Below are 18,605 nucleotides of genomic sequence, written 5' to 3'. Positions count from 1 at the left end.
TACTAGATCATATTATATTATATTGCTGACAATTTGAGAATGATCTCCGCACAGCTCATACTGTATGCATCTGTTTTTGATGCCTCCGCCGCTTTCCGAAGCGAATCGGCAAGCTTTCGACTCTGATTTTCTGCCTTTCCTGTATTCAGAATGATTGAAAATGTCATCAAGCATTTCAAAAGTGATAAATGACAGCCTTACTTGAGCAACTCCTTAACTCTTCTCTGCATCTTTCAGCTGGAGTGGTTGCCACCGAAAGAGCATGAGGCAAATTGATACGTTAAGGAATAAACACTTTAGAATCAATTGTTTTAGGATAATAAGCAGTGACAGGGTTGTGTGAGGTAAACCGAGGTAGTGATGAGGTGATGAATTGGATTACTTTGCAGTTACAATATATTTTATTCCTCTTATCCCACAGCGATGAACACATTATAGGTTTTATCTGTTGCTACAGTAGCTCTGTTTAATACTGTGAAACTTCCACAAAATGATTGTCTCCTGTTTTTTATTTGGCACCTTTACACTTATCAATAGTCATTTCTTGACTACTAATGTTTTTATGTCTTGCTGCTTTGAAGACCATAAAACACACCTTGCCTTGTTACCAAGAAACTGTTAAGCCCTCTATCTGTGAATAATGCTAAACAGTTCCTCACAAAATAGTCTCCCCTTTTAATACCCATTACTATACAAATGATAACATGAGAACTACTTTCTCTGAGGCGCTCTTTGATTGATTGTCAAGCTCCTCACCGGCCTTACAGCTTGAGACCACAGATAGAGAACTCCTTTGTTCACCATCATAGATCAGTACAGCGAACACTGCTGCCAGTAACCCTAATTGTCAGTCATGTTTTAAACTGCATCTAATGTATGTCCACTGACCATGGGACCGTTTTCTGTCTTGTAGATTACATCAGCATTGATCTGAGAATCTACATAGATGAACTTGATTGATGAGCCACTGGAATGACTTCCTTTCTTGCTTGAGGTCAAGGGGGTAAAAAGTTCGAGGTTATGACCAAGTTTAATATTTGTCCATAAAAGTCAGCTGTCCATCGATCAACCTTGTCAATGTTATATGGTAGGGTGTGACATTGTGATGTGGAGCAACTCTGGTCAAGTCAAGCTTTTTGAAGAAATTGAGAGAAAGCTTATGGTGGCACCAGCACTACTATAAGTTGAGTTGATTTGTTGATTTAAAGGGACTGTTTTATGGTGAACACTTCCTAAATACTTGATATACAGACTGAAAATGACTATGCATATCTAAACTGACCCACAGTATATGCACGGTGTTCCAAAGTGGTACTTTCAGAACTACTATAAGATCTAGCTTCATTCATGCTGTGTCTCCTAAAAAGCTTATTCAGGTTAACAAGGAATGACAGCAAAGGTGACTTGAGGCTCAAAACAAATATCACTCGAGATTACAGTAGAAAAAAACAAAACAAAAAAAGCAAGGGCACGACAAGGGCATTGATAAAAACAACAGTACACCTTGGTTTAGCTGATTGCACCTAAGTACATCATGTGATCCGGTATTTGATTATAATGCATTATGCATCATTTTGCTCTTTTCAGTCTCTTAACCTTACAATCACACCTGCATATGCATCTTCTCAAGGTCTCTCTGCAATTCCGGATGAACGTAACATAGCGTTCCACCCAGTGCCACTTAGCATCAATCAATAAATGAATGCGAAGCATCTTTTAAGCATTCAGAACATGCTCATAATTTCATACAGAAGGCCACATTAGTTACACTTTTAACCTCTTTACTGGGCTGCACAGATAAGCAAAGTGCTCAATGTCATTGGTGGGGTTTATGTACTAATGAGGCAGGCAGATGCGGTGAACTCTGTCATCGGGAGCTTTGCTTTCATGAAGGAAATCGCGAGGTAGAATACACGGCGGTATTTTTTTCCCCCCGCTTCAGCCAGGTCCTGTTTGGTCTTTTGTTCTTTCATATGCAAGCGAATCCCTTTCACATTTTATCTGACAGACATTATGCCTTTGCCGTTTTTTTTAACTCATTTAGACCCACTAGCTCCATTGAGATCATACTTGTGAGCAATTGCCTTTCTATGTAATGAAAGCTTTCTTTACTTATACACTCCTTTACTGTAACTTATGTTCTACTATCAGAACTGCTGTCAAAGACCGTTAATCAAAGGCATCTAAGAAATTCACAAGCATTGTGGTGTATAATTGATTGTAAAGCAAGGACAATAATATCTGCTCCCCAATGTTCCTTTTCCTTTGTGGTTTGTACTTTCATCTTGTATAAGTATCAGGTTAGATTGAGATCCTGTTCACGGAAGGCAAGTCAGAACAAATCATAAAAAAAGAAACGTCACCTAAAAAACTATTTTCAAAGTATGCTTTTAAGCTTGCTTCCAATAAGCTGCTCTTGACAGATCACAAGACTCCTGTTCCAGCCGGGTAATCTATTTTAGGCAAAAAAAATAAATAAACATTCACAGCGGTAGAACGCTAATACTCTGCGCAGTCTATAATAAGAAAGGCGTTATCACATATTGCTGTTTATTACTGAAAATCTGTGAGCACAAGATAGTTAGACTTTGCTATTAAGAGCTATTCCTAAAGATATGGACCCGGTATTACAATATGATTAACCTCATTTTAATTAATTACCAACTTTGTTCATATGTGTAATACAAAAAACAAAACCTCACCACAAAAAAAAAGAAGCCTTGTAGCCACTGCCATGGCAAGATGTAGGGAGGCATGTGGCTAACGAGCTTGAAACTGAGCCTGACTGTCATGAAAAGGTAGCCATCAACACACCCATGAGTCTTTTAAGTGCCAATTTCAGTTCTGGGCATTTTCCACTCATCATTGTATGACTTGTGTCAGGAAAAACATGCAGGAAAAACACTAGACCAACAAACACAAAGATAGCTACACTAGGTCTGCTTTATTAAAGTTTAGCAGATTCATTTGGAGAGAAATGTGGTCCATAACAGCAATATAGGACTTGAATGTGTGGTCATGCGGTGATAAGTAATATGCACAAATCATAGTGAAAGAGTAAATACTGATGTTGATATTACTCCGAAAATATGATAGAAAATAAAGTGAAATTCTGCTTTGAAATGAAATGCCCCAGGGGGCATTATCACTGGTGCAGGCAAACTAAGAGGCCATCAAAGTGATCAGTTCAGCAAATGTTATGAATACAAAGCTGTGAAATGGGCAAATGGCAGTGTTAAATTCTCAAAAATGTAAAACAGAAAGTAAGCAGGGGAGCTTTGGAGCTCTGGTCTCAATATGTGTGGGTGTACAAGAGTCGGTGACTGCGAGACCTGGCCGTGGCTTCAGACGAGTTGATTCATTCAGAGATCACCCTGGAACTATACTGACTCAGTGCGAACAGGCTATAGCTACACATTGCTGCAGTCTAGGCCGTTTCAAAACTGTAATTTACTTCAAATGAAAGCCTGAGCAAGACAAGTGTTGGAGAGGTTGGAATTTTCCACTCATTTGGAATTTATTTAGTCCCTGACTTCCTGAGCAAGCATGAGAATGTGTTTTTGATAGAGAATCCACAACTCTTATGAATGTCGCACTGAATAAGGATGTCCGAATATGCAAAAATCCATGCACATTGTTTCATTTAAAGTCATTAAGTCATGTGTAGTTAGCCTAGCATATTAGCATACTCAGGAGTATGAGCACAATACAAATGTTTTTGACTCATAACCTTACATTCCAGTGATCATGTTAGTTTTCACTCTCCAGTGTTCTGTATTATTTAAAGACTATAATCACACTCTTGATGTCACCCAAATGAGGATGGGTTCCGGTTTTGAGTCTGGTTCCTCTCAAGGTTTCTTCCTTATAACATCTAAGGGAGTTTTTCCTTGCCACAGTCGCCATGGCTGCTCATCAAGGATAAATACACATCGCTCACCTTAACTGTTAAATTCTGTAAAGCTAGTTTGAGACAATGTCCGTTGTGAAAAGCGTTATAGAAATAAAATTGACTTGACTTGGTACCCAAAACAATAATTAGTAAAGAGCACAAAAAATAAATGAATATGGTCATAGCAATTACTGGCAGCCTCCTGACTGACTATGAAAACCTCTCTTTTTTTTTTTACAGAAGACTTTTCAGTCACAATCTGAATAGTTATTTAAACTTGTAAGTCAGCAGCTAGCAAAAAATGTTCCATACTTCCATTTTAGATCATCAATGACATAATACGAAGGACAAATTCCATAAAAATTAACATCATATTGCTTGCGAGAGTCCATTTTCTTTTCTGTTGAAAAGAATTCAAATGTTCTACCGGCCATTTTACACTCATTCATCTGGAATGTCAAATTATTTTGTGTGGTTTTCTCGGGTCTTGAATAAAGGTGCTGTTTACAACCTCTATTTTGTTTTGCTGTTCCATTCCTGACTGTTGTTTGGTAATTAATTTAACTCTTTTTATTTTAAGGTATATTCATTTACCTCTCGAAGGCCAAAGAAACTGTTTTTTTATTGCCTCAAGGGGCAAAAGGGAAGAGGAGATCTTGCATATTTTCCACAAGTCCACTTACTCAGTAAGTGTTATCTAATTCTCTGTGGAAATATAGAGAGCAAAACAAGATTAAGGCTGAACAGAGTTAAAAAAGAAAAATAGTAAGTTATAAACAGGATCCTTTTAAAGAACAATTTAGAGGTCTCAGGATAAAACTGTAAAAGCTTTGGGTAAAATATTTGGGTAAGTATGAATGTGCTTTTAAAAAGCCAGAATGTACTTCCTAAGCCAGGAGAGCGAACAGGGGCTTGACTTTCAATAACACAAATGTGTATAAGAAATTAGAAAATATTACAGAAAGAAGAACTCTGTCGAGGTATTTAGTTTTTTTTGGGCAGATGTTTCTCTCGATCTCTATCAGAGGCCATGCAGTAATCCAGAGGACACATGAAGCCACTGCATCCTCAGTCAAATTGCCACTCATTGGGCGAATGAATGCAAGTGGATGGGAATTTATTTTGTATACATGAGCTAGCAGATTCAAACGGTTGGCTAGTGTCGCGATAATTGATGGTGGTAAACAATGCAATTCTTCGCATTCAGAGAGCAGAATTGGCATTGCTTCAGCTTCTAGCGGCATTACAGGAATTTTAATTGAGAAATTCTCTGCTAATGCTCTAGGACCTGGAGAGCACAGCTTTTTTGGCTTGGCAATGCTGAAGCCTTATCATCTTTTTATGTTCAGTAAACATTTTAGGGTCAGGCATGTAGTGTATCCGGAGTGTATCCTGGGAACAAAGCATGTGAAACAGGAATTCAACCTTGTGTGGGTCCTCATGCATCCTCATGTTCATACATTCGTTCAAACTCAGGGGCGGTTTAGAATGGCCAATTCTTCTGGCAGTTTTTGAGAGATGGGAGGAGACTGGAGAGACCAAATGAACATTTCTGTATTGAATGTGGGTTTTTGGAATTGTCACTCTAATGGTGACTTTTTATTATTCATTGATGCAGTGGACTGTTGCAGTTCTTATTAATATTGTTCTGTTCTTGTATGAAGCAAGACATCAATTAAAATCTGATTTAATGCTTAGAAGCATATTTAAAAATTCATTTTACATACTGGTAGTATTTTTTTTTCTTTCTTCTGATAGCTTCGTTAACTGAAGCTAACACACTTGTCAATATAGCCCCCCTTTGTCATCCTCATACAGCCAAAGATAAGATTGCTCTCAGCCTGTGTTGCTACCCAACTGAATTGCCTTTCCAAAGCAAACCTCAGATGTGCAGTTATTCCCGATTGGTGACATTACTTAAGACACAGTAGAACAGACTGCTGTCTCTACAGCCCCTGAGCTTAGCAAGGAGGCTATTTCAAGAGATTCCCAAAGACACGATAATTACACGGGGAGTTAGTGCCGCTAATCTGTATATTAATTTATCTGCACGTACCATTGTGTTCACATCTGTTCACAGACCTAGCATGCTTTGTCTGCCATGGACCCACTGTGCCATCACAATCTGCTGTAATAGCAAAAATAATAGCAGTAACAAATGTATTATTCAGTGGCTCATATTAATTATTCGGCTAACATTTTATCCTTATATAATATTCAGTCAGGATTACATGCAAACACGTTGTTGTAATCAAGGGTACGATAACAGCTCCCTGGCATAGCTTGGATGTGAACTTACAATGTTTTGATCACTAACCTACAGCCTTAACTGCTGAGGCACCACTGTAGTAAATATTATCAAATAATCGAATCGGAAATGTGGCTCAAATTAGCAAGCAATTGCTCCGTCTACAGAGTACAATTATTACGAAAGATTACAGTATATCAGCAAAGAAATTTTATCCATGTAAGCTCTGAAATATGAAAATACAGTGGAACCCGGTTATCTCGCCCTCGGTTACCTCGACAACCCTATTAAGTCAACGTTTTTTGAAGTGAAACCGCCAAATTCTCGCTTTTTCTAAGCATTTTTTATCGGTTATGTCGACTTTTTTTATGTTGCCGAACCCTGCTATCTCGAGCACAAAGGGGGGGAAATTTTGCCATTTAACGTCGGTTATCTCGGTGCAGCCGCATAGCAACTCGTGGAAGTGGCGGGAAAATCAAACCTTACAGCTGCTACAGGTGTTGTATTGTATACTGGTGAATCTCTGCTGTTAGTTAGTGCTAGTGTTCGTAGTGTTAGTAGGGGCGTGGCGCGGCTTTGGGAAGAAAAGAGCAGCCGTTGAGAGAGTGCCGGTGGGAAGACACGTACCGGGAAACGCATGAGCGATAACAACGACCGCCGTGAACCAACATATACCAACAATAACGGACAGTGAGAGTGTGGAAGTTTAAATAGGAGCTGGTGATGATGATAAACGAACCAGATGTGCGCGATTGAAGCCGGGAGCTTCAGAGAAAGCGACTGAAAAAACACCTGCCATGCTGAAGGGGGCGCTGAAGGGGGCGTGGCAGGTGGATTCATGACAGATAAACATGTACTGTATGTATTTTTATAGCATGCCTCCATCAAACAAATCGTGGCAAGGCTGTTGTGTAAAAAAAACCTTCAAAAACACGTGAATGCACATTCTCATTTATTAACGCACATCATGTACATAAAGAAATTTCAAGCACGTTAATATATTGCCTCCATTTTGATTTTCGTTTATCTCGATCATCGGTTACCTCGATGCTTTTTGGCGACCCCCTAGAACATCGACATAACCGGGTTCCACTGTATAAATATTAGTTTTGTGGAAAAAATAAAAAGGTTATTTATGCGCAACTGCAGATTTTCATTTACAGTTGATCTGGAACAAACTTGGTTGTTTTTTTATTTTTTATCAAATTTGTTATTTTAAATACATATTCATCAGTAGCATATAATTCCACCTATCCTCATATATAACTGTTGAAAGTGCTGGTGACCTCTTTGCTATAGTCAACACTAAACACTTCTACAAATGTATTGGCTTGATTTTCTGATTAAAGTAGAAAGCTAGATGGCTAGTAACTTTCAAGCTAAATGCATTGCTAATTAGCTTGTGAAATTTCAGCTGACCCAGTATGAAATTTAAATTGGCTGTAACTACAACCATTTCAGTATATGTTTTGGGCAATATTAGCCCACATATTAGCATGGGATGCATTAACAAAATACGAAAGGGGTAATTTGATGTTTGTGTTGCATGATCTTAATGCACGGCGCAGAAAATGAATAACCACCATACACCAAAAGGAAAATTATTATTTTTTGTTTTTTTTAAGTAAATTCAAATGTGTTAACGCATTGCTTGGCATGGATCTTTCTCCTTATACCATGCTCATATTGTTTGTAGTACAAAATGACTGAATGGATAAAAATGATAATTTTTTCTTAGTTATTTTAAACATATAGAATTCGGCATGCTCTAAATTCTACCCAGAGTTAAAGTAGTGGAGTAAGATGAAATGATTTAAATAAATTATAATATATAGTGAAGAGGTAAAGAGAGAGAGAGTGAATCAAACGAGAAAGAGAGTTTGCATCCTGTGCTTTGTCTCTTTTAATAATGAAGCTGTTGTTGTTAATAAACTGTGCCCTTTTTTGTTTTATTTCTCATTAAATGTATTTAATAGTCTTACTCTGTCTACAACTGTGATGTTGCTGTATGTTTACAGCTGTATCTTACTATGGTTACAGTTGTTTATAGGGCAGCACATTAATTCATAAGTGTCTAAATTGACTAAAACTACACTAAATGTAAAGAAACTGATGGGACACCTGACTTTTCCAGCCAGATGTGGTTCTTCTCCAAAGTGCTACCACAAAGGTGAAGGCACACAACTGTATAGGATGTCTTTGTATGCTGAATCATAAAATTTCCCCTTGAACTTGAACTAGGAATGCCCAAACCTGTTCCAGCGTGACAATACCCCTGTCCACAAAGCCACCTGCAAAAAGATATGGTTTACATGTGTTGATCTTGAGTGGCCTTCTGTAGAGCTCTGACTTCAACCCTGCTGAACAGCTTTGGGATGAATGTGAACACTGACTCCACCCCAGACCTCCTCACCTCACCTACATCAGTACCTGACTTTACTAACACCTTTGTGGCTGAATGAGCACAAATCTCCACAATCACACTCCAAAATCTAGTGGAACATCTTTTCAGAAGATTGGAGGTTATTATAATAGCATTCAGGGATTAAATGTGTACTATTACCTTCCAACCAATCAAAACAGACTAGTCAGACTGACTATGGTATAAATAAATAAATACTATCCAAAAGCCTGAAGCAGACATTATCCCGGCTGAGTGTCAGTTCTCGTACCAAAATCGGTGAAAAGTGACCATTAAGAATCTACTTGTATGGTTTGTATCTTGGTTTAAACTGACAGCACTCCATCATGTCTTGAAGCGCAGTATAAATGTGGTGACCTATTTCCTAGAACTGCATGGAAGTGAAAGAGACTTTCTCTCCTCCACTTGTGCTGTGCTTAAATTCGAGCACATCTGCTGCAGACAGTTGGGAGGGGTAGCCCAGCAGCTGAGTTGATGGATGATGGACGAGCGGATACATCGTTGTAACATGAGGTGCCAACCTTTACAGTTTAGCCGTAGCATTTACGATGATTGACTCCGTTCTACTGTAGTATGAGAAACACCTGCAAACCTGATAGTAGTGGTCAGACCAAACATGGATAATATTCTCCCAGTGGAAATAGCAGTTCACTAAAGGGGGGTGGGGGGGGGGGTATGGATATGGAATGTTAGTGATGACTTCAACATAGGAATTGCTTGCTTGTTTTGTGAACCATTGGAAAAATGAGACTGGGTTATTTATGAATCACAAAATCAGTGAATAATGATCGATTATTTTATCATGTTAGCATGAAGGCTATGTTTTGGTTTTTTTTATAATAAAACAATACAGGGATTAAAGCGGTCCTTCCTTAAGCTAGGAAACAACTTATTGTTGGGACATCATGATTGGCAGTGTTATTCATTTGGGATTGAATCCCCACCACTGGCTTTTCTGTTGGGCACAGTATTATCTTCAGTCTCAGTTAAGACATCAGAGGCAGAGAAAAAGAGAAGACACAAACTGTCCCCTTGGCAGACCAAGTACTGTCTGGCTCCCTTTGGCGAGTTTCTTACCTGATGCTACAGCGCAGCTGTACCTGCATTGCCTTTGCCACTTTCATTTGTCTCTGTACCTTGCAGTTCTCTTACCGATTAGCTTGCCATGCTTTCTGTGGGCCTGTGTGTGAAGCAAAACAGATTTCTTTGCTTTTAAAAAATGTCCTTTCAACAATGTAATTACAGTGTGAGCCGTGTATATACCATAGTTTTCCACAAACCACTGATGCCTACTACTTTACTTTGTTTTAGTTTTTCATTAATAGTAGTAGGGATAAACCTTTAGCAGTCTGCTTGCCAAACCCTAACTAGGCTCAGATTTCTAAATTAGGTATCTGCTGGTGTAGATCATACTGTACACCTCAAAGTTTGACTTTTAATTGTGCATTTTTTTAAAAGCTTGTCTGCTCTCCATGGAGTGGTTCTCTGCTACGTCTACACTAATCCTTAATAGCTAAATAAGAAAACTGTGGTTTTGTCTTTTTTTTCCGCTGCCCACAATATTTTCAATTATTTGCCCAAAAGTGGCTCATCCAAACCGAAAGGTCTAAAAATGCTTACGGATTTGACCCGTGTCATTTCTACCCGGCGTTTGTTTACTTTTCAGCTTTTCGAAACTTCGCAGCAATGTCGAGGAAAGGCCCAGTCACATGACTAAAGTTGTATTAACGTTTGCGAAGGCCTCCGTTTGGCATTTTCCATTCGATGCACTTTGTAGAGCATTTTCAAATAGCTACATTCTCATTGACTGAAAATGCAGTTTCAGCCTGGATGGACGAATAATAACGAAACGTTTTAGTGTGAACATGGCTTAACTAGTCTGACCGCGTCTTTTGGCCGTTAACAAACAATGCATTGCAAGTTTTTCGTGCGGCGGATCTTTTTGTTGTCAGTAGACTGTTGACAGTAAAATTCCAAGACATTAGTAATTTCTAAAATGGTCATATGAGCAATAACCATTACACAGTCAAAGAGAGCACATTTGTTTTCAGGGTTTGAGGAATACATTAGGGCTTACACAGCTTTTGCAATATGTTTAAAAGTCAAGTCAAGTCAAGTTTATTTCTATAGCGCTTTTCACAACAGACATTTTCTGAAAGCAGCTTTACAGAATTTAACAGTTAAGGTGAATGGTGTGTATTTATCCCTGATGAGCAGCCATGTCGACTGTGGCAAGAAGAAACTCCTTTAGATGTTATGAGGAAGAAACCTTGAGAGGAACCAGACTCAAAAGGGAAACCCATCCTCATTTGGGTAACATCAAGTGTGTGATTATAAACCTTTAAACAATACAGAACACTAGAGAGTGAGAACTAACATGAGCACTGGAGTGTAAGATTATAAGCTTAAAGCTTTATTGGTGGTCTCTTTTTTTTTGTAATTATTCACTGTGATGTATATACTTGTATTATCTCTACTTATTATATATTTGCACATTTCTTGTCTTTGCTGTTGTAACACAGAACTTTCCCCACTGTGGGATGAATAAAGGTATATCTTATCGTATCTTATGACCTGTATTTGCATGATTTTATGCCACATGAATGGCTGATCGGAGATTTGAATGCACACACTTGTTCCTTTCAATGCAGACAGTTAACTTTGCATACAAGTTTCATACCCTTTCAATATAAAAAAAAAAAGCATCTTACCAAAATCTTCTCTCAGATTTGACATAAATTAAAAACCTGAGTGTCTTTGCTGCTATTTTTCACCCAAATCCTTTCACAATGCCTGTTAATTTTCCCACTCAATACAAAGAAAAGGCATAAGATCAAAAAGGAAATGGGAATTTAACGGATAAAAGATCAGTGTGCTGGAGATACACTGACAGAGATGAAAGAAAAGTCAGAGAGAGAAAATACAAGGAGATCCAAAAGGCACTTTTAGTGAAGAGTTAAAGGGAAAAAAAAAGTTGCTCATTCCTTGAACGAAATTATTTATTTTGTCAAAGAATCAGTCATGTGCGAATAAGCGTGTGTGTGTGTGTGTGTGTGTGTGTCTGGGGGAGGATAATAAGAGTGACAATGTGACAGCTCAATCTGCACATATTGGGTTTTATTAACAACATTTTTTAGAGGTAATGTGGAAGAGCTTTCACCAGTGCAATCTAAGTAATCATTGGTTTTATATTCTTTCTTTCTTTCTTTCTTTCTTTCTTTCTTTCTTTCTTTCTTTCTTTCTTTCTTTCTTTCTTTCTTTCTTTCTTTCTTAAAATATCTGTGGGTTTTGTGCTACTTTGTATGTTGATCTTTGGATGTGTGTAAGCAAGTCTGCATGCCAGTCACCCCCTCCTCTCTGCCTCCTTCTCAGTTTCTCTCCCTTCCTCCCTCACTTCCTTCCTCCCACCCACCCATCCTCTCTCTCTCCCTCTCTCTCTCTCTCTCTCTCTCTCTCTCTCTCTCTCTCTCTCTCTCTCTCTCTCTCTCTGTGTCTGCATTGCTCTATCTTTTAGTCTGAGATTGAGGCTGTGGAGCACGGCGCAACAAACCCACACACACACACACAAACACACACACACACACACACACACACTGGTCACGTCCGTAGCACTGCCATCCTCCTTCTCTTTTCCTCACTCGTGTCCTTTCGCTGCCGTTGCCTTTCGCTCGCGCACGCAGATGTTTTCATTCCAGCATCCCAGGACGGATATTTCCCTTCTCTCTCGTGAATCTCGGAGCGGCTCGAAGCCGCACACGCAACAGCAGCACCCTGCACTCGCAGTCCCAATACACCATCGAAGCTTTTGCTGAGCAACGAAGAAACCTCAACATTGGAGGTGTGGAAAAACAAAGCCCGAGATCAGGAGGGAGAAGGGCTTCAGGGAGAGGAGCAAGGTTGTTTTCTTCTTGTGTTGTGATGCAAGGCGGCCAGAGCGGAGACACTCGGTCGTCTTCATCGTTTGATCTTTGATGGCAGTCGTCCAGGTGCGCATCTCTCAGGAAAAGTACACAGGGTCGGTCCTAGAGTTAGTCCTTTATTCTTTTTTAATTTCTTCCTTTTTTCTCTCGTTTACTCCCGCTCCTTCCTCATCCTCTTCTATGCTGCAGACTTTGCCGTGCTCAACGTTCCTCTGAGGATCGGAATCTGTATTCGGCTGCTTCTCTTCAGTCGATTCAAATTCGATCTTTTTTTCTTTTATCATTGATTTTTTTGTTGTTGTTGTTTTTCATTCATTTGGATTTATTTTTTAGATTTATATTTGTTTTTGATGCCCTGTGTTTTGCCCTGAAATAATTCATACATGATGGAGACATCGGCTCGCTAATAATGGATGAGCATTTCGATTGGAAGTCTCTTTATCATGATATCAAGCTCGAGGATCAGTGAGGCAAGTGTTACAGCCACCCAGAGTGCTTTTAAATATTGCCTTTAAAGTCAGATGGCTAATGTTTGACGAGTTTATTCAGTTTTCCATGGCTGTCAGTTTTGGATAACCGAACACCTGATCGTCGGTCTGGTCTCCCAGTCATTTGTCATTTTTTGTCCAATTCTTTTTACCTGTTTTTTTTTTTTTTTTTTTTTGTGGACTTTTTGGAAAGGCTTCTGTTTTTTCTCAAGTCTGCTTTTCTGTTAAGCTTCAGAACATTTCGGAGGAATAACTTATTTGTGTCGTCATCGGAATACACAGCTGCAAACCCCTGGAGCAGGGCTTGTCTTCTGCTTTTGATTGGATATTTTGTTCTGAACCTGCATTTTTTTAAACGTTTTTTGAGGAATAAATTTTCCTCCCTTAAGTATCCCCTTTCTAAGGGAATCTAGGAATTATGGATCCTGCATTGGTTTGATGTCTTTCTGTTTCTATTATATGAGGAGGCAGGGCATGGAAGTCCCACTCCCCTCTCCTATCCCTCTTGGGGCAGTTGTTTTGCTTAGCGGATTAGTACTTACCCCGCACGCCCCACCCTTAGCCCCACCGAGAGTGTTTTGGGCCAGTTTATGGAGGCTAGTCTTGTCATTGTCATTACTAGCTTTCCCTGGTCCTGCTGTTTCAGCTAGAGTCTCATCCAGTCTTAGCACAACTCACCATGTCCACCATTTTCACAACAAACATGGCACTGTGCCTATTGCCATCAACAGGATGCCTTTCCTTACACGTGGGGGCCATGGTAGGTCCCTTTTTTCTTATATTATATATCTTTTGATTTACTATTGACTCGCTCTTTTATTCCGAATATTGACTTGTGTACACCCATTTTTGGGTGTCATCTGAAGTTAATTAGCAAACTTGCTTTCCATTGTGGTTCCATGATGTTTGAAAATAAAATCAAACTCGAATAGGTCCTTGCCTGCTGTTGTACAAAATCAGGTGTCTGAAAGGTCATGACCCATGTTGTTGTGTGCTGATCATTTCAAAAGTCTCATTTAAAGCTACGGACTGCATTGTTTTCATTATTTCCGTGTTTGATATTAGCAACAAATAAAGGTCAAGGAAGTGACACCCAGTACCAAGGCAGTGTCCACGATCCTTTTATCCACCTTTTGAACCACATTTTGTGCAGATATGTTGTAATTGACGAAACTAAAATGGACCTAATGTTGAGTCTTGAGGGAATTTTTTTATTGAAACTGTAAGGGTTGTTTAATTAGTCCTAAGATTTCTGTCCTTTCCCCAAAGAGATGGATACAGGAAGGGTCTGGATCAGGTGTACCACTCAGTGTTGATCTCAAGCAAGTCTCTTTGTCATTAAAAGTCTTTTTAATGCAATTGTAGTTATTTTTTAAAGTAGAATCACTGAAATTAACACTCACTCACTGCTACTGTGGATAAAGCAGTCTATAATTATGCCATTATCAAGCACAGCAGGCAGCCCATTCAAGCAGTGTATGAGGTCAAGTTAATTTATTCCCTTTTTTATAAATCTAGAATTCCTAAGAATCTAGAGAAAGATTTTGTGTTCAACACTGAAAGCTATATCTCCATATGCATGTAGATCTTTAGTTGTTAAAAAATATACCCTCTTTTGGCTTGGCATGTAGAGATAAATACACATTATGATCTTACAAATTGCCACTGTAGTGGAAGCAGCTATTATATTCTAAGCCGTTATCACAGTGCAATCTACATTAGAAACAGGAAGGGGTTAGATAGGGGTTAGATATACTGTAGGACACTGCTGAGCAGCTTATTAAAGACTTTAAATAGAGTTCATTATGTTGCAATTGGTAAGTGGGGAGTGTTAGAAGTTAGAAGTCTGTGGGTGAAAAAAAACCGATGAGCTTTTTCGTTTATTACAGAACAGGATTATATTGAAGGTGGATTGGGTCGAACCTAATGGTCTGGCCAGGTCTAACATTTAAATGTATGCTTGTGTTAAATGATAAGAAATCTGGAAGCTGTGAACATTTCCAGGGCTTTTTGTAATAGCTTCAGCCACTACAATGCCCCAAAACTTGACATTTTCCACCTTTCTATTGTTGCAATCATTGAATTACTGTTCTGTGGTCAGTTCAGGGATTACCTTTGGTTTCACCTTGTAGGCCCTCATCATCTTTTATCTTTAACTCTATCAAATTAGATGGCAACCCTACTGTGACACAATCATGTGAAGTGGTACCTGTTTCCGTGATTGCTGTTTCAAGTGTTCCGAATCAAAAATGTTTTGACTTTTCATCCACAGTTGTGACTTTATTTATTAATCCTTCTCACAAACCAGTAGATGCATCAACTTTTTTAAACCAATCACCTTTGAGAATGATCAGCATCCATTTGCAGTTAAGTGCCAGGAAAGCTTGTACTGGTGGTGTTTTATTTTGGAGGAAAGTATTGTGATAAAAACTGAAAAAAGAATCATTATTTATCAAGGGGAATAAGGCTATTTGTATGGCAGCCAGAATCTCCTCTATGGGACTGTTAGGCAAACTCCTGCAGGTCTAGTTTATTGGGCCTGTTGTGTTGGATGTTAGCCATAACTGTTGTCACAAAACATCTAATGATTATCGGAGGGAGAATCACTGGCAAGTAGTGTTTGAGGTGCAGCAGCTCCATTTTTAGGAGACTGAGGTTACAGTAGCTATTTTATAGAACTGGGAATTGATGGCTCACTGCTGAGACCTTTACAGTTCTAATTAGAATGTTGTGAATTGGAATCCTGGTACTGTCAAACATTCATTGCTGAGCCATTGAGAAGACCCTGCTCAGCTTAATTGTAAGTCACTTTGGATAACAAAAAGCAATTTCCCAAATCGCACCTTTGCTTCATTGGAGGATCTCTGCTGAGTAGCGTAGATTCAGAGTAGAGTAGTGTAGACCAATAAACTGCTACTAGAGCAATCATACCATGGCTACTAATCACAATATGCTTCTAGTTAACATCCCGTGAACACATTTTATACTGTTTGATATCATAGCATATAGCCATGGAATAGTAAACATGTATCTCTCTCCCTGGTGTCACCGAAAAAAGGTTGAGTTTATTTGGAGCCTGGTTCCCCATGTCTTCCTGGTCCTCTTAGGGATTTTTTTCCCTTGCCAATGACTTGCTCATTAGGGTTATAATTCTACACCTAGAGTTCTGTAAAGCTTATGAAATATTGGCGAATTGAATCTTGGCCAGTTCCCTGACACCTTCCCTAAGTACATGACTAGTGACCTAGAAAGGGATTGCTCTGCTTACTCTTGAACAGTTCCAGAGATATCATTTAGGCTTCATGACAGTTGTGTTTGGAACCTCCTTCTTTGGCTTAGCATTTAAATCAAGCCTAGAAGATATGCTGGCAAAGAGACCTTCCTGTTAATTTCCACTGCTGTTTTTATAATCTGTGGTACGTTGCAGTTCTCACCACATGCTTTAATGTTTCTCACTATACTTTTTTCATTTTTTTTTTCCATTCTCTTGCCACCTTCTGGTGCTGTTCTCCTCCATATTGCCATTTATCGCTCGATCATTTCATCCCCTCGCTCAGCACGGCTTTTAGCCATAATCAGTATCAATCAAGCATCTGTGTCTGCCAAACAGGCACACACATTGCAGTCAATTGCCTTCAGCTCAGTCTGAATTGACATTATTGCCTCTTGGCATCCCTTAGTGCTCATCCATGAATTAAATTTATAATGCCTACCATTCTCCAGGAAACTTAGTCAAAATGTATACACCTACTGTAGCACTGATGCATCTAGCATCATTTCTCCAAAGAGAAAGAATATATAATTTCTAGATTCCTTCCCACCAGGAAATAGACACTCATATTGTGACCTAGAGGAACTGATCCTAAGGGGTTTGAGTTTAAGCACTGAGCAGTCAACTGAGATTCTTGATGTACTGAAATGGCAGCTTAAATCCAATAGACGGTCCTCTTTCTCCCTTTAAATAGCAATGTCCCTTTTACCGTCTCTGCTTTCTTCCTTCGTTTCTTTTTCTTCCTCTGCTGGTTCATATAATTGGATTGCAGCTCCCTTGCATCTCAAGTTGCTAAGCTGTTTAAATTTACATAATTAACATGGAAATGTTTGGCAAATCCCTCCACAGATTCGAGACTGTCAGTCGATACAGACGAAAAAGTGGCAGGTAAAAAGTCTCATTTTGAGCCTGGAGGTGAGCGACAAAGTGAAAAAAAAAAGAGTGACAAGTCGCTCCTTACCTTTCTACCAATATATTTATTTACTGTTACTGTTAATTACTGTTTCATTTTATCATTTACTTCTGTTTTCTTTTAAGATTTATTTCTGAATAGAAACCATATATCATTTCTGTGCCACATCTAGTCCAGGCCAATATTTCATCATCCTCCGCTACTGTGTCAACAGCTGAAAGTTTGCCGACTTCGCACTGTTTTGAAGAAAAAAAAAGCCTTATTCCAAACTCTGCAAATAAATTGGCTTTGTTCTTGAACCCTCGTGGTCAGTAATGCACTAAATATTTAATTGTGCCATATTATTGCCACAAACTCAGTTGGACGAGTGTAAATTCATTCAGCCTGAATAGTTTTGTTGACAACAAACAAAAAAGTGAGGGAATGGCTTCGAGCTTTCAATATGAAATTGCTTTAATCTCGCACTTTCGCATAGCCAGAGCCTGTAGGCTTTGACTCCTGGCGTAAGCATTTATCTCTCATTCAAACAGCGTCTCTGATGGGATTCGTCAGTCCTCTCTTCTAGCCTGAAGGACAAGTGAAAAGGGTTTACTTTATTTTTAATGCTTACTTTTAAAACAGATTAGGATTCCCAGAATAATACACTCTCCATTTAATATTCGGTACTCAGGTGGACTCTCGGAGCATCTCGGATGTTAGTCTAATGATCGGCTCCGATCCGATTAGCATAGTGCGACTGCTACAAACGTGTGTGCGAGAGATATGAGTACAGACAAGCGATGCATATGACCCTCTCCAAATCCTGTGCGAGACGAGCATCTAGTTATTGCTCGTGATTAATAGACAGCTCTCTAGTTGATGGATGCAGGGAGCTTGCGCGGTCACGAGTCCCTGAGCCGCAATCCTGCTCACTCTCTGCAGATGTGTGTACTACAATTTATTATCCCCCATTGAACAGCCTGTTTGTCGCATCCACAGCCAGTGGATTTTGATTGGCAGCACCAAATTAGTCTTGGTGTTTTCATTCCGTAGAATCCTTTTTGGTTTTTTGCTGTTCGTCAAAGTTCAAAGACCGTGGATAAACCAAAATCACCATGTTCTATTCTGCATTATTCGTAGACTTTTTTCTTTTTTTTTTTTTTTTTTGCACTGAGTCACGACAGCATTGGCATAATTTGTGTCTAAATATTGGGGGGGGGGGAATGTGTGTCTGTAAACTGTCAGCTGTATATTATAGCATCCCTGTAATGACTTTCCATGTGCTACTTCTATTTCTGAATCTACTATAAATGTGGCATTGTATTTCGCTAGACTTTAAGGGTCTTTAAAGGCATTTCAATTTCTGCAGAGGGGCACGGCAAGAGGACTAAAATATTACAACTGTCGAGATGATTTAAGATATTTTACCACTTAACAATATGCAAAATGATGTGTTGTTTTCTGAACAACCT

At 39.1% G+C, this 18,605-nt stretch overlaps 1 protein-coding gene across 12 annotated transcripts in view; it reads left to right on the top strand.

The window, feature by feature from the left end:
* nrxn2b (neurexin 2b) overlaps nt 1–18,605 on the top strand; it is a 664,725-nt gene that overhangs the window by 469,397 nt on the left and 176,723 nt on the right. Inside the window, exon 1 of one of the 12 annotated variants that reach the window (XM_083532479.1) lies at nt 12,080–13,730. The exons of the other annotated variants lie outside the window; for them this stretch is intronic. Coding sequence (XP_083388605.1) covers nt 13,409–13,730 — 322 coding nt within the window. The 5' untranslated portion in view covers nt 12,080–13,408. Of the gene's footprint in view, nt 1–12,079; nt 13,731–18,605 lie in introns of those variants that run through there. 12 annotated transcript variants of the gene reach the window in all.

This window comes from Silurus aristotelis (genome assembly GCF_946808225.1).
Source record: "Silurus aristotelis genome assembly, chromosome: 27".
Taxonomy (NCBI): domain Eukaryota; kingdom Metazoa; phylum Chordata; class Actinopteri; order Siluriformes; family Siluridae; genus Silurus; species Silurus aristotelis.
Note: the sequence above shows the minus strand (reverse complement) of the source record. Positions and strands in the feature narration are given on the sequence as shown.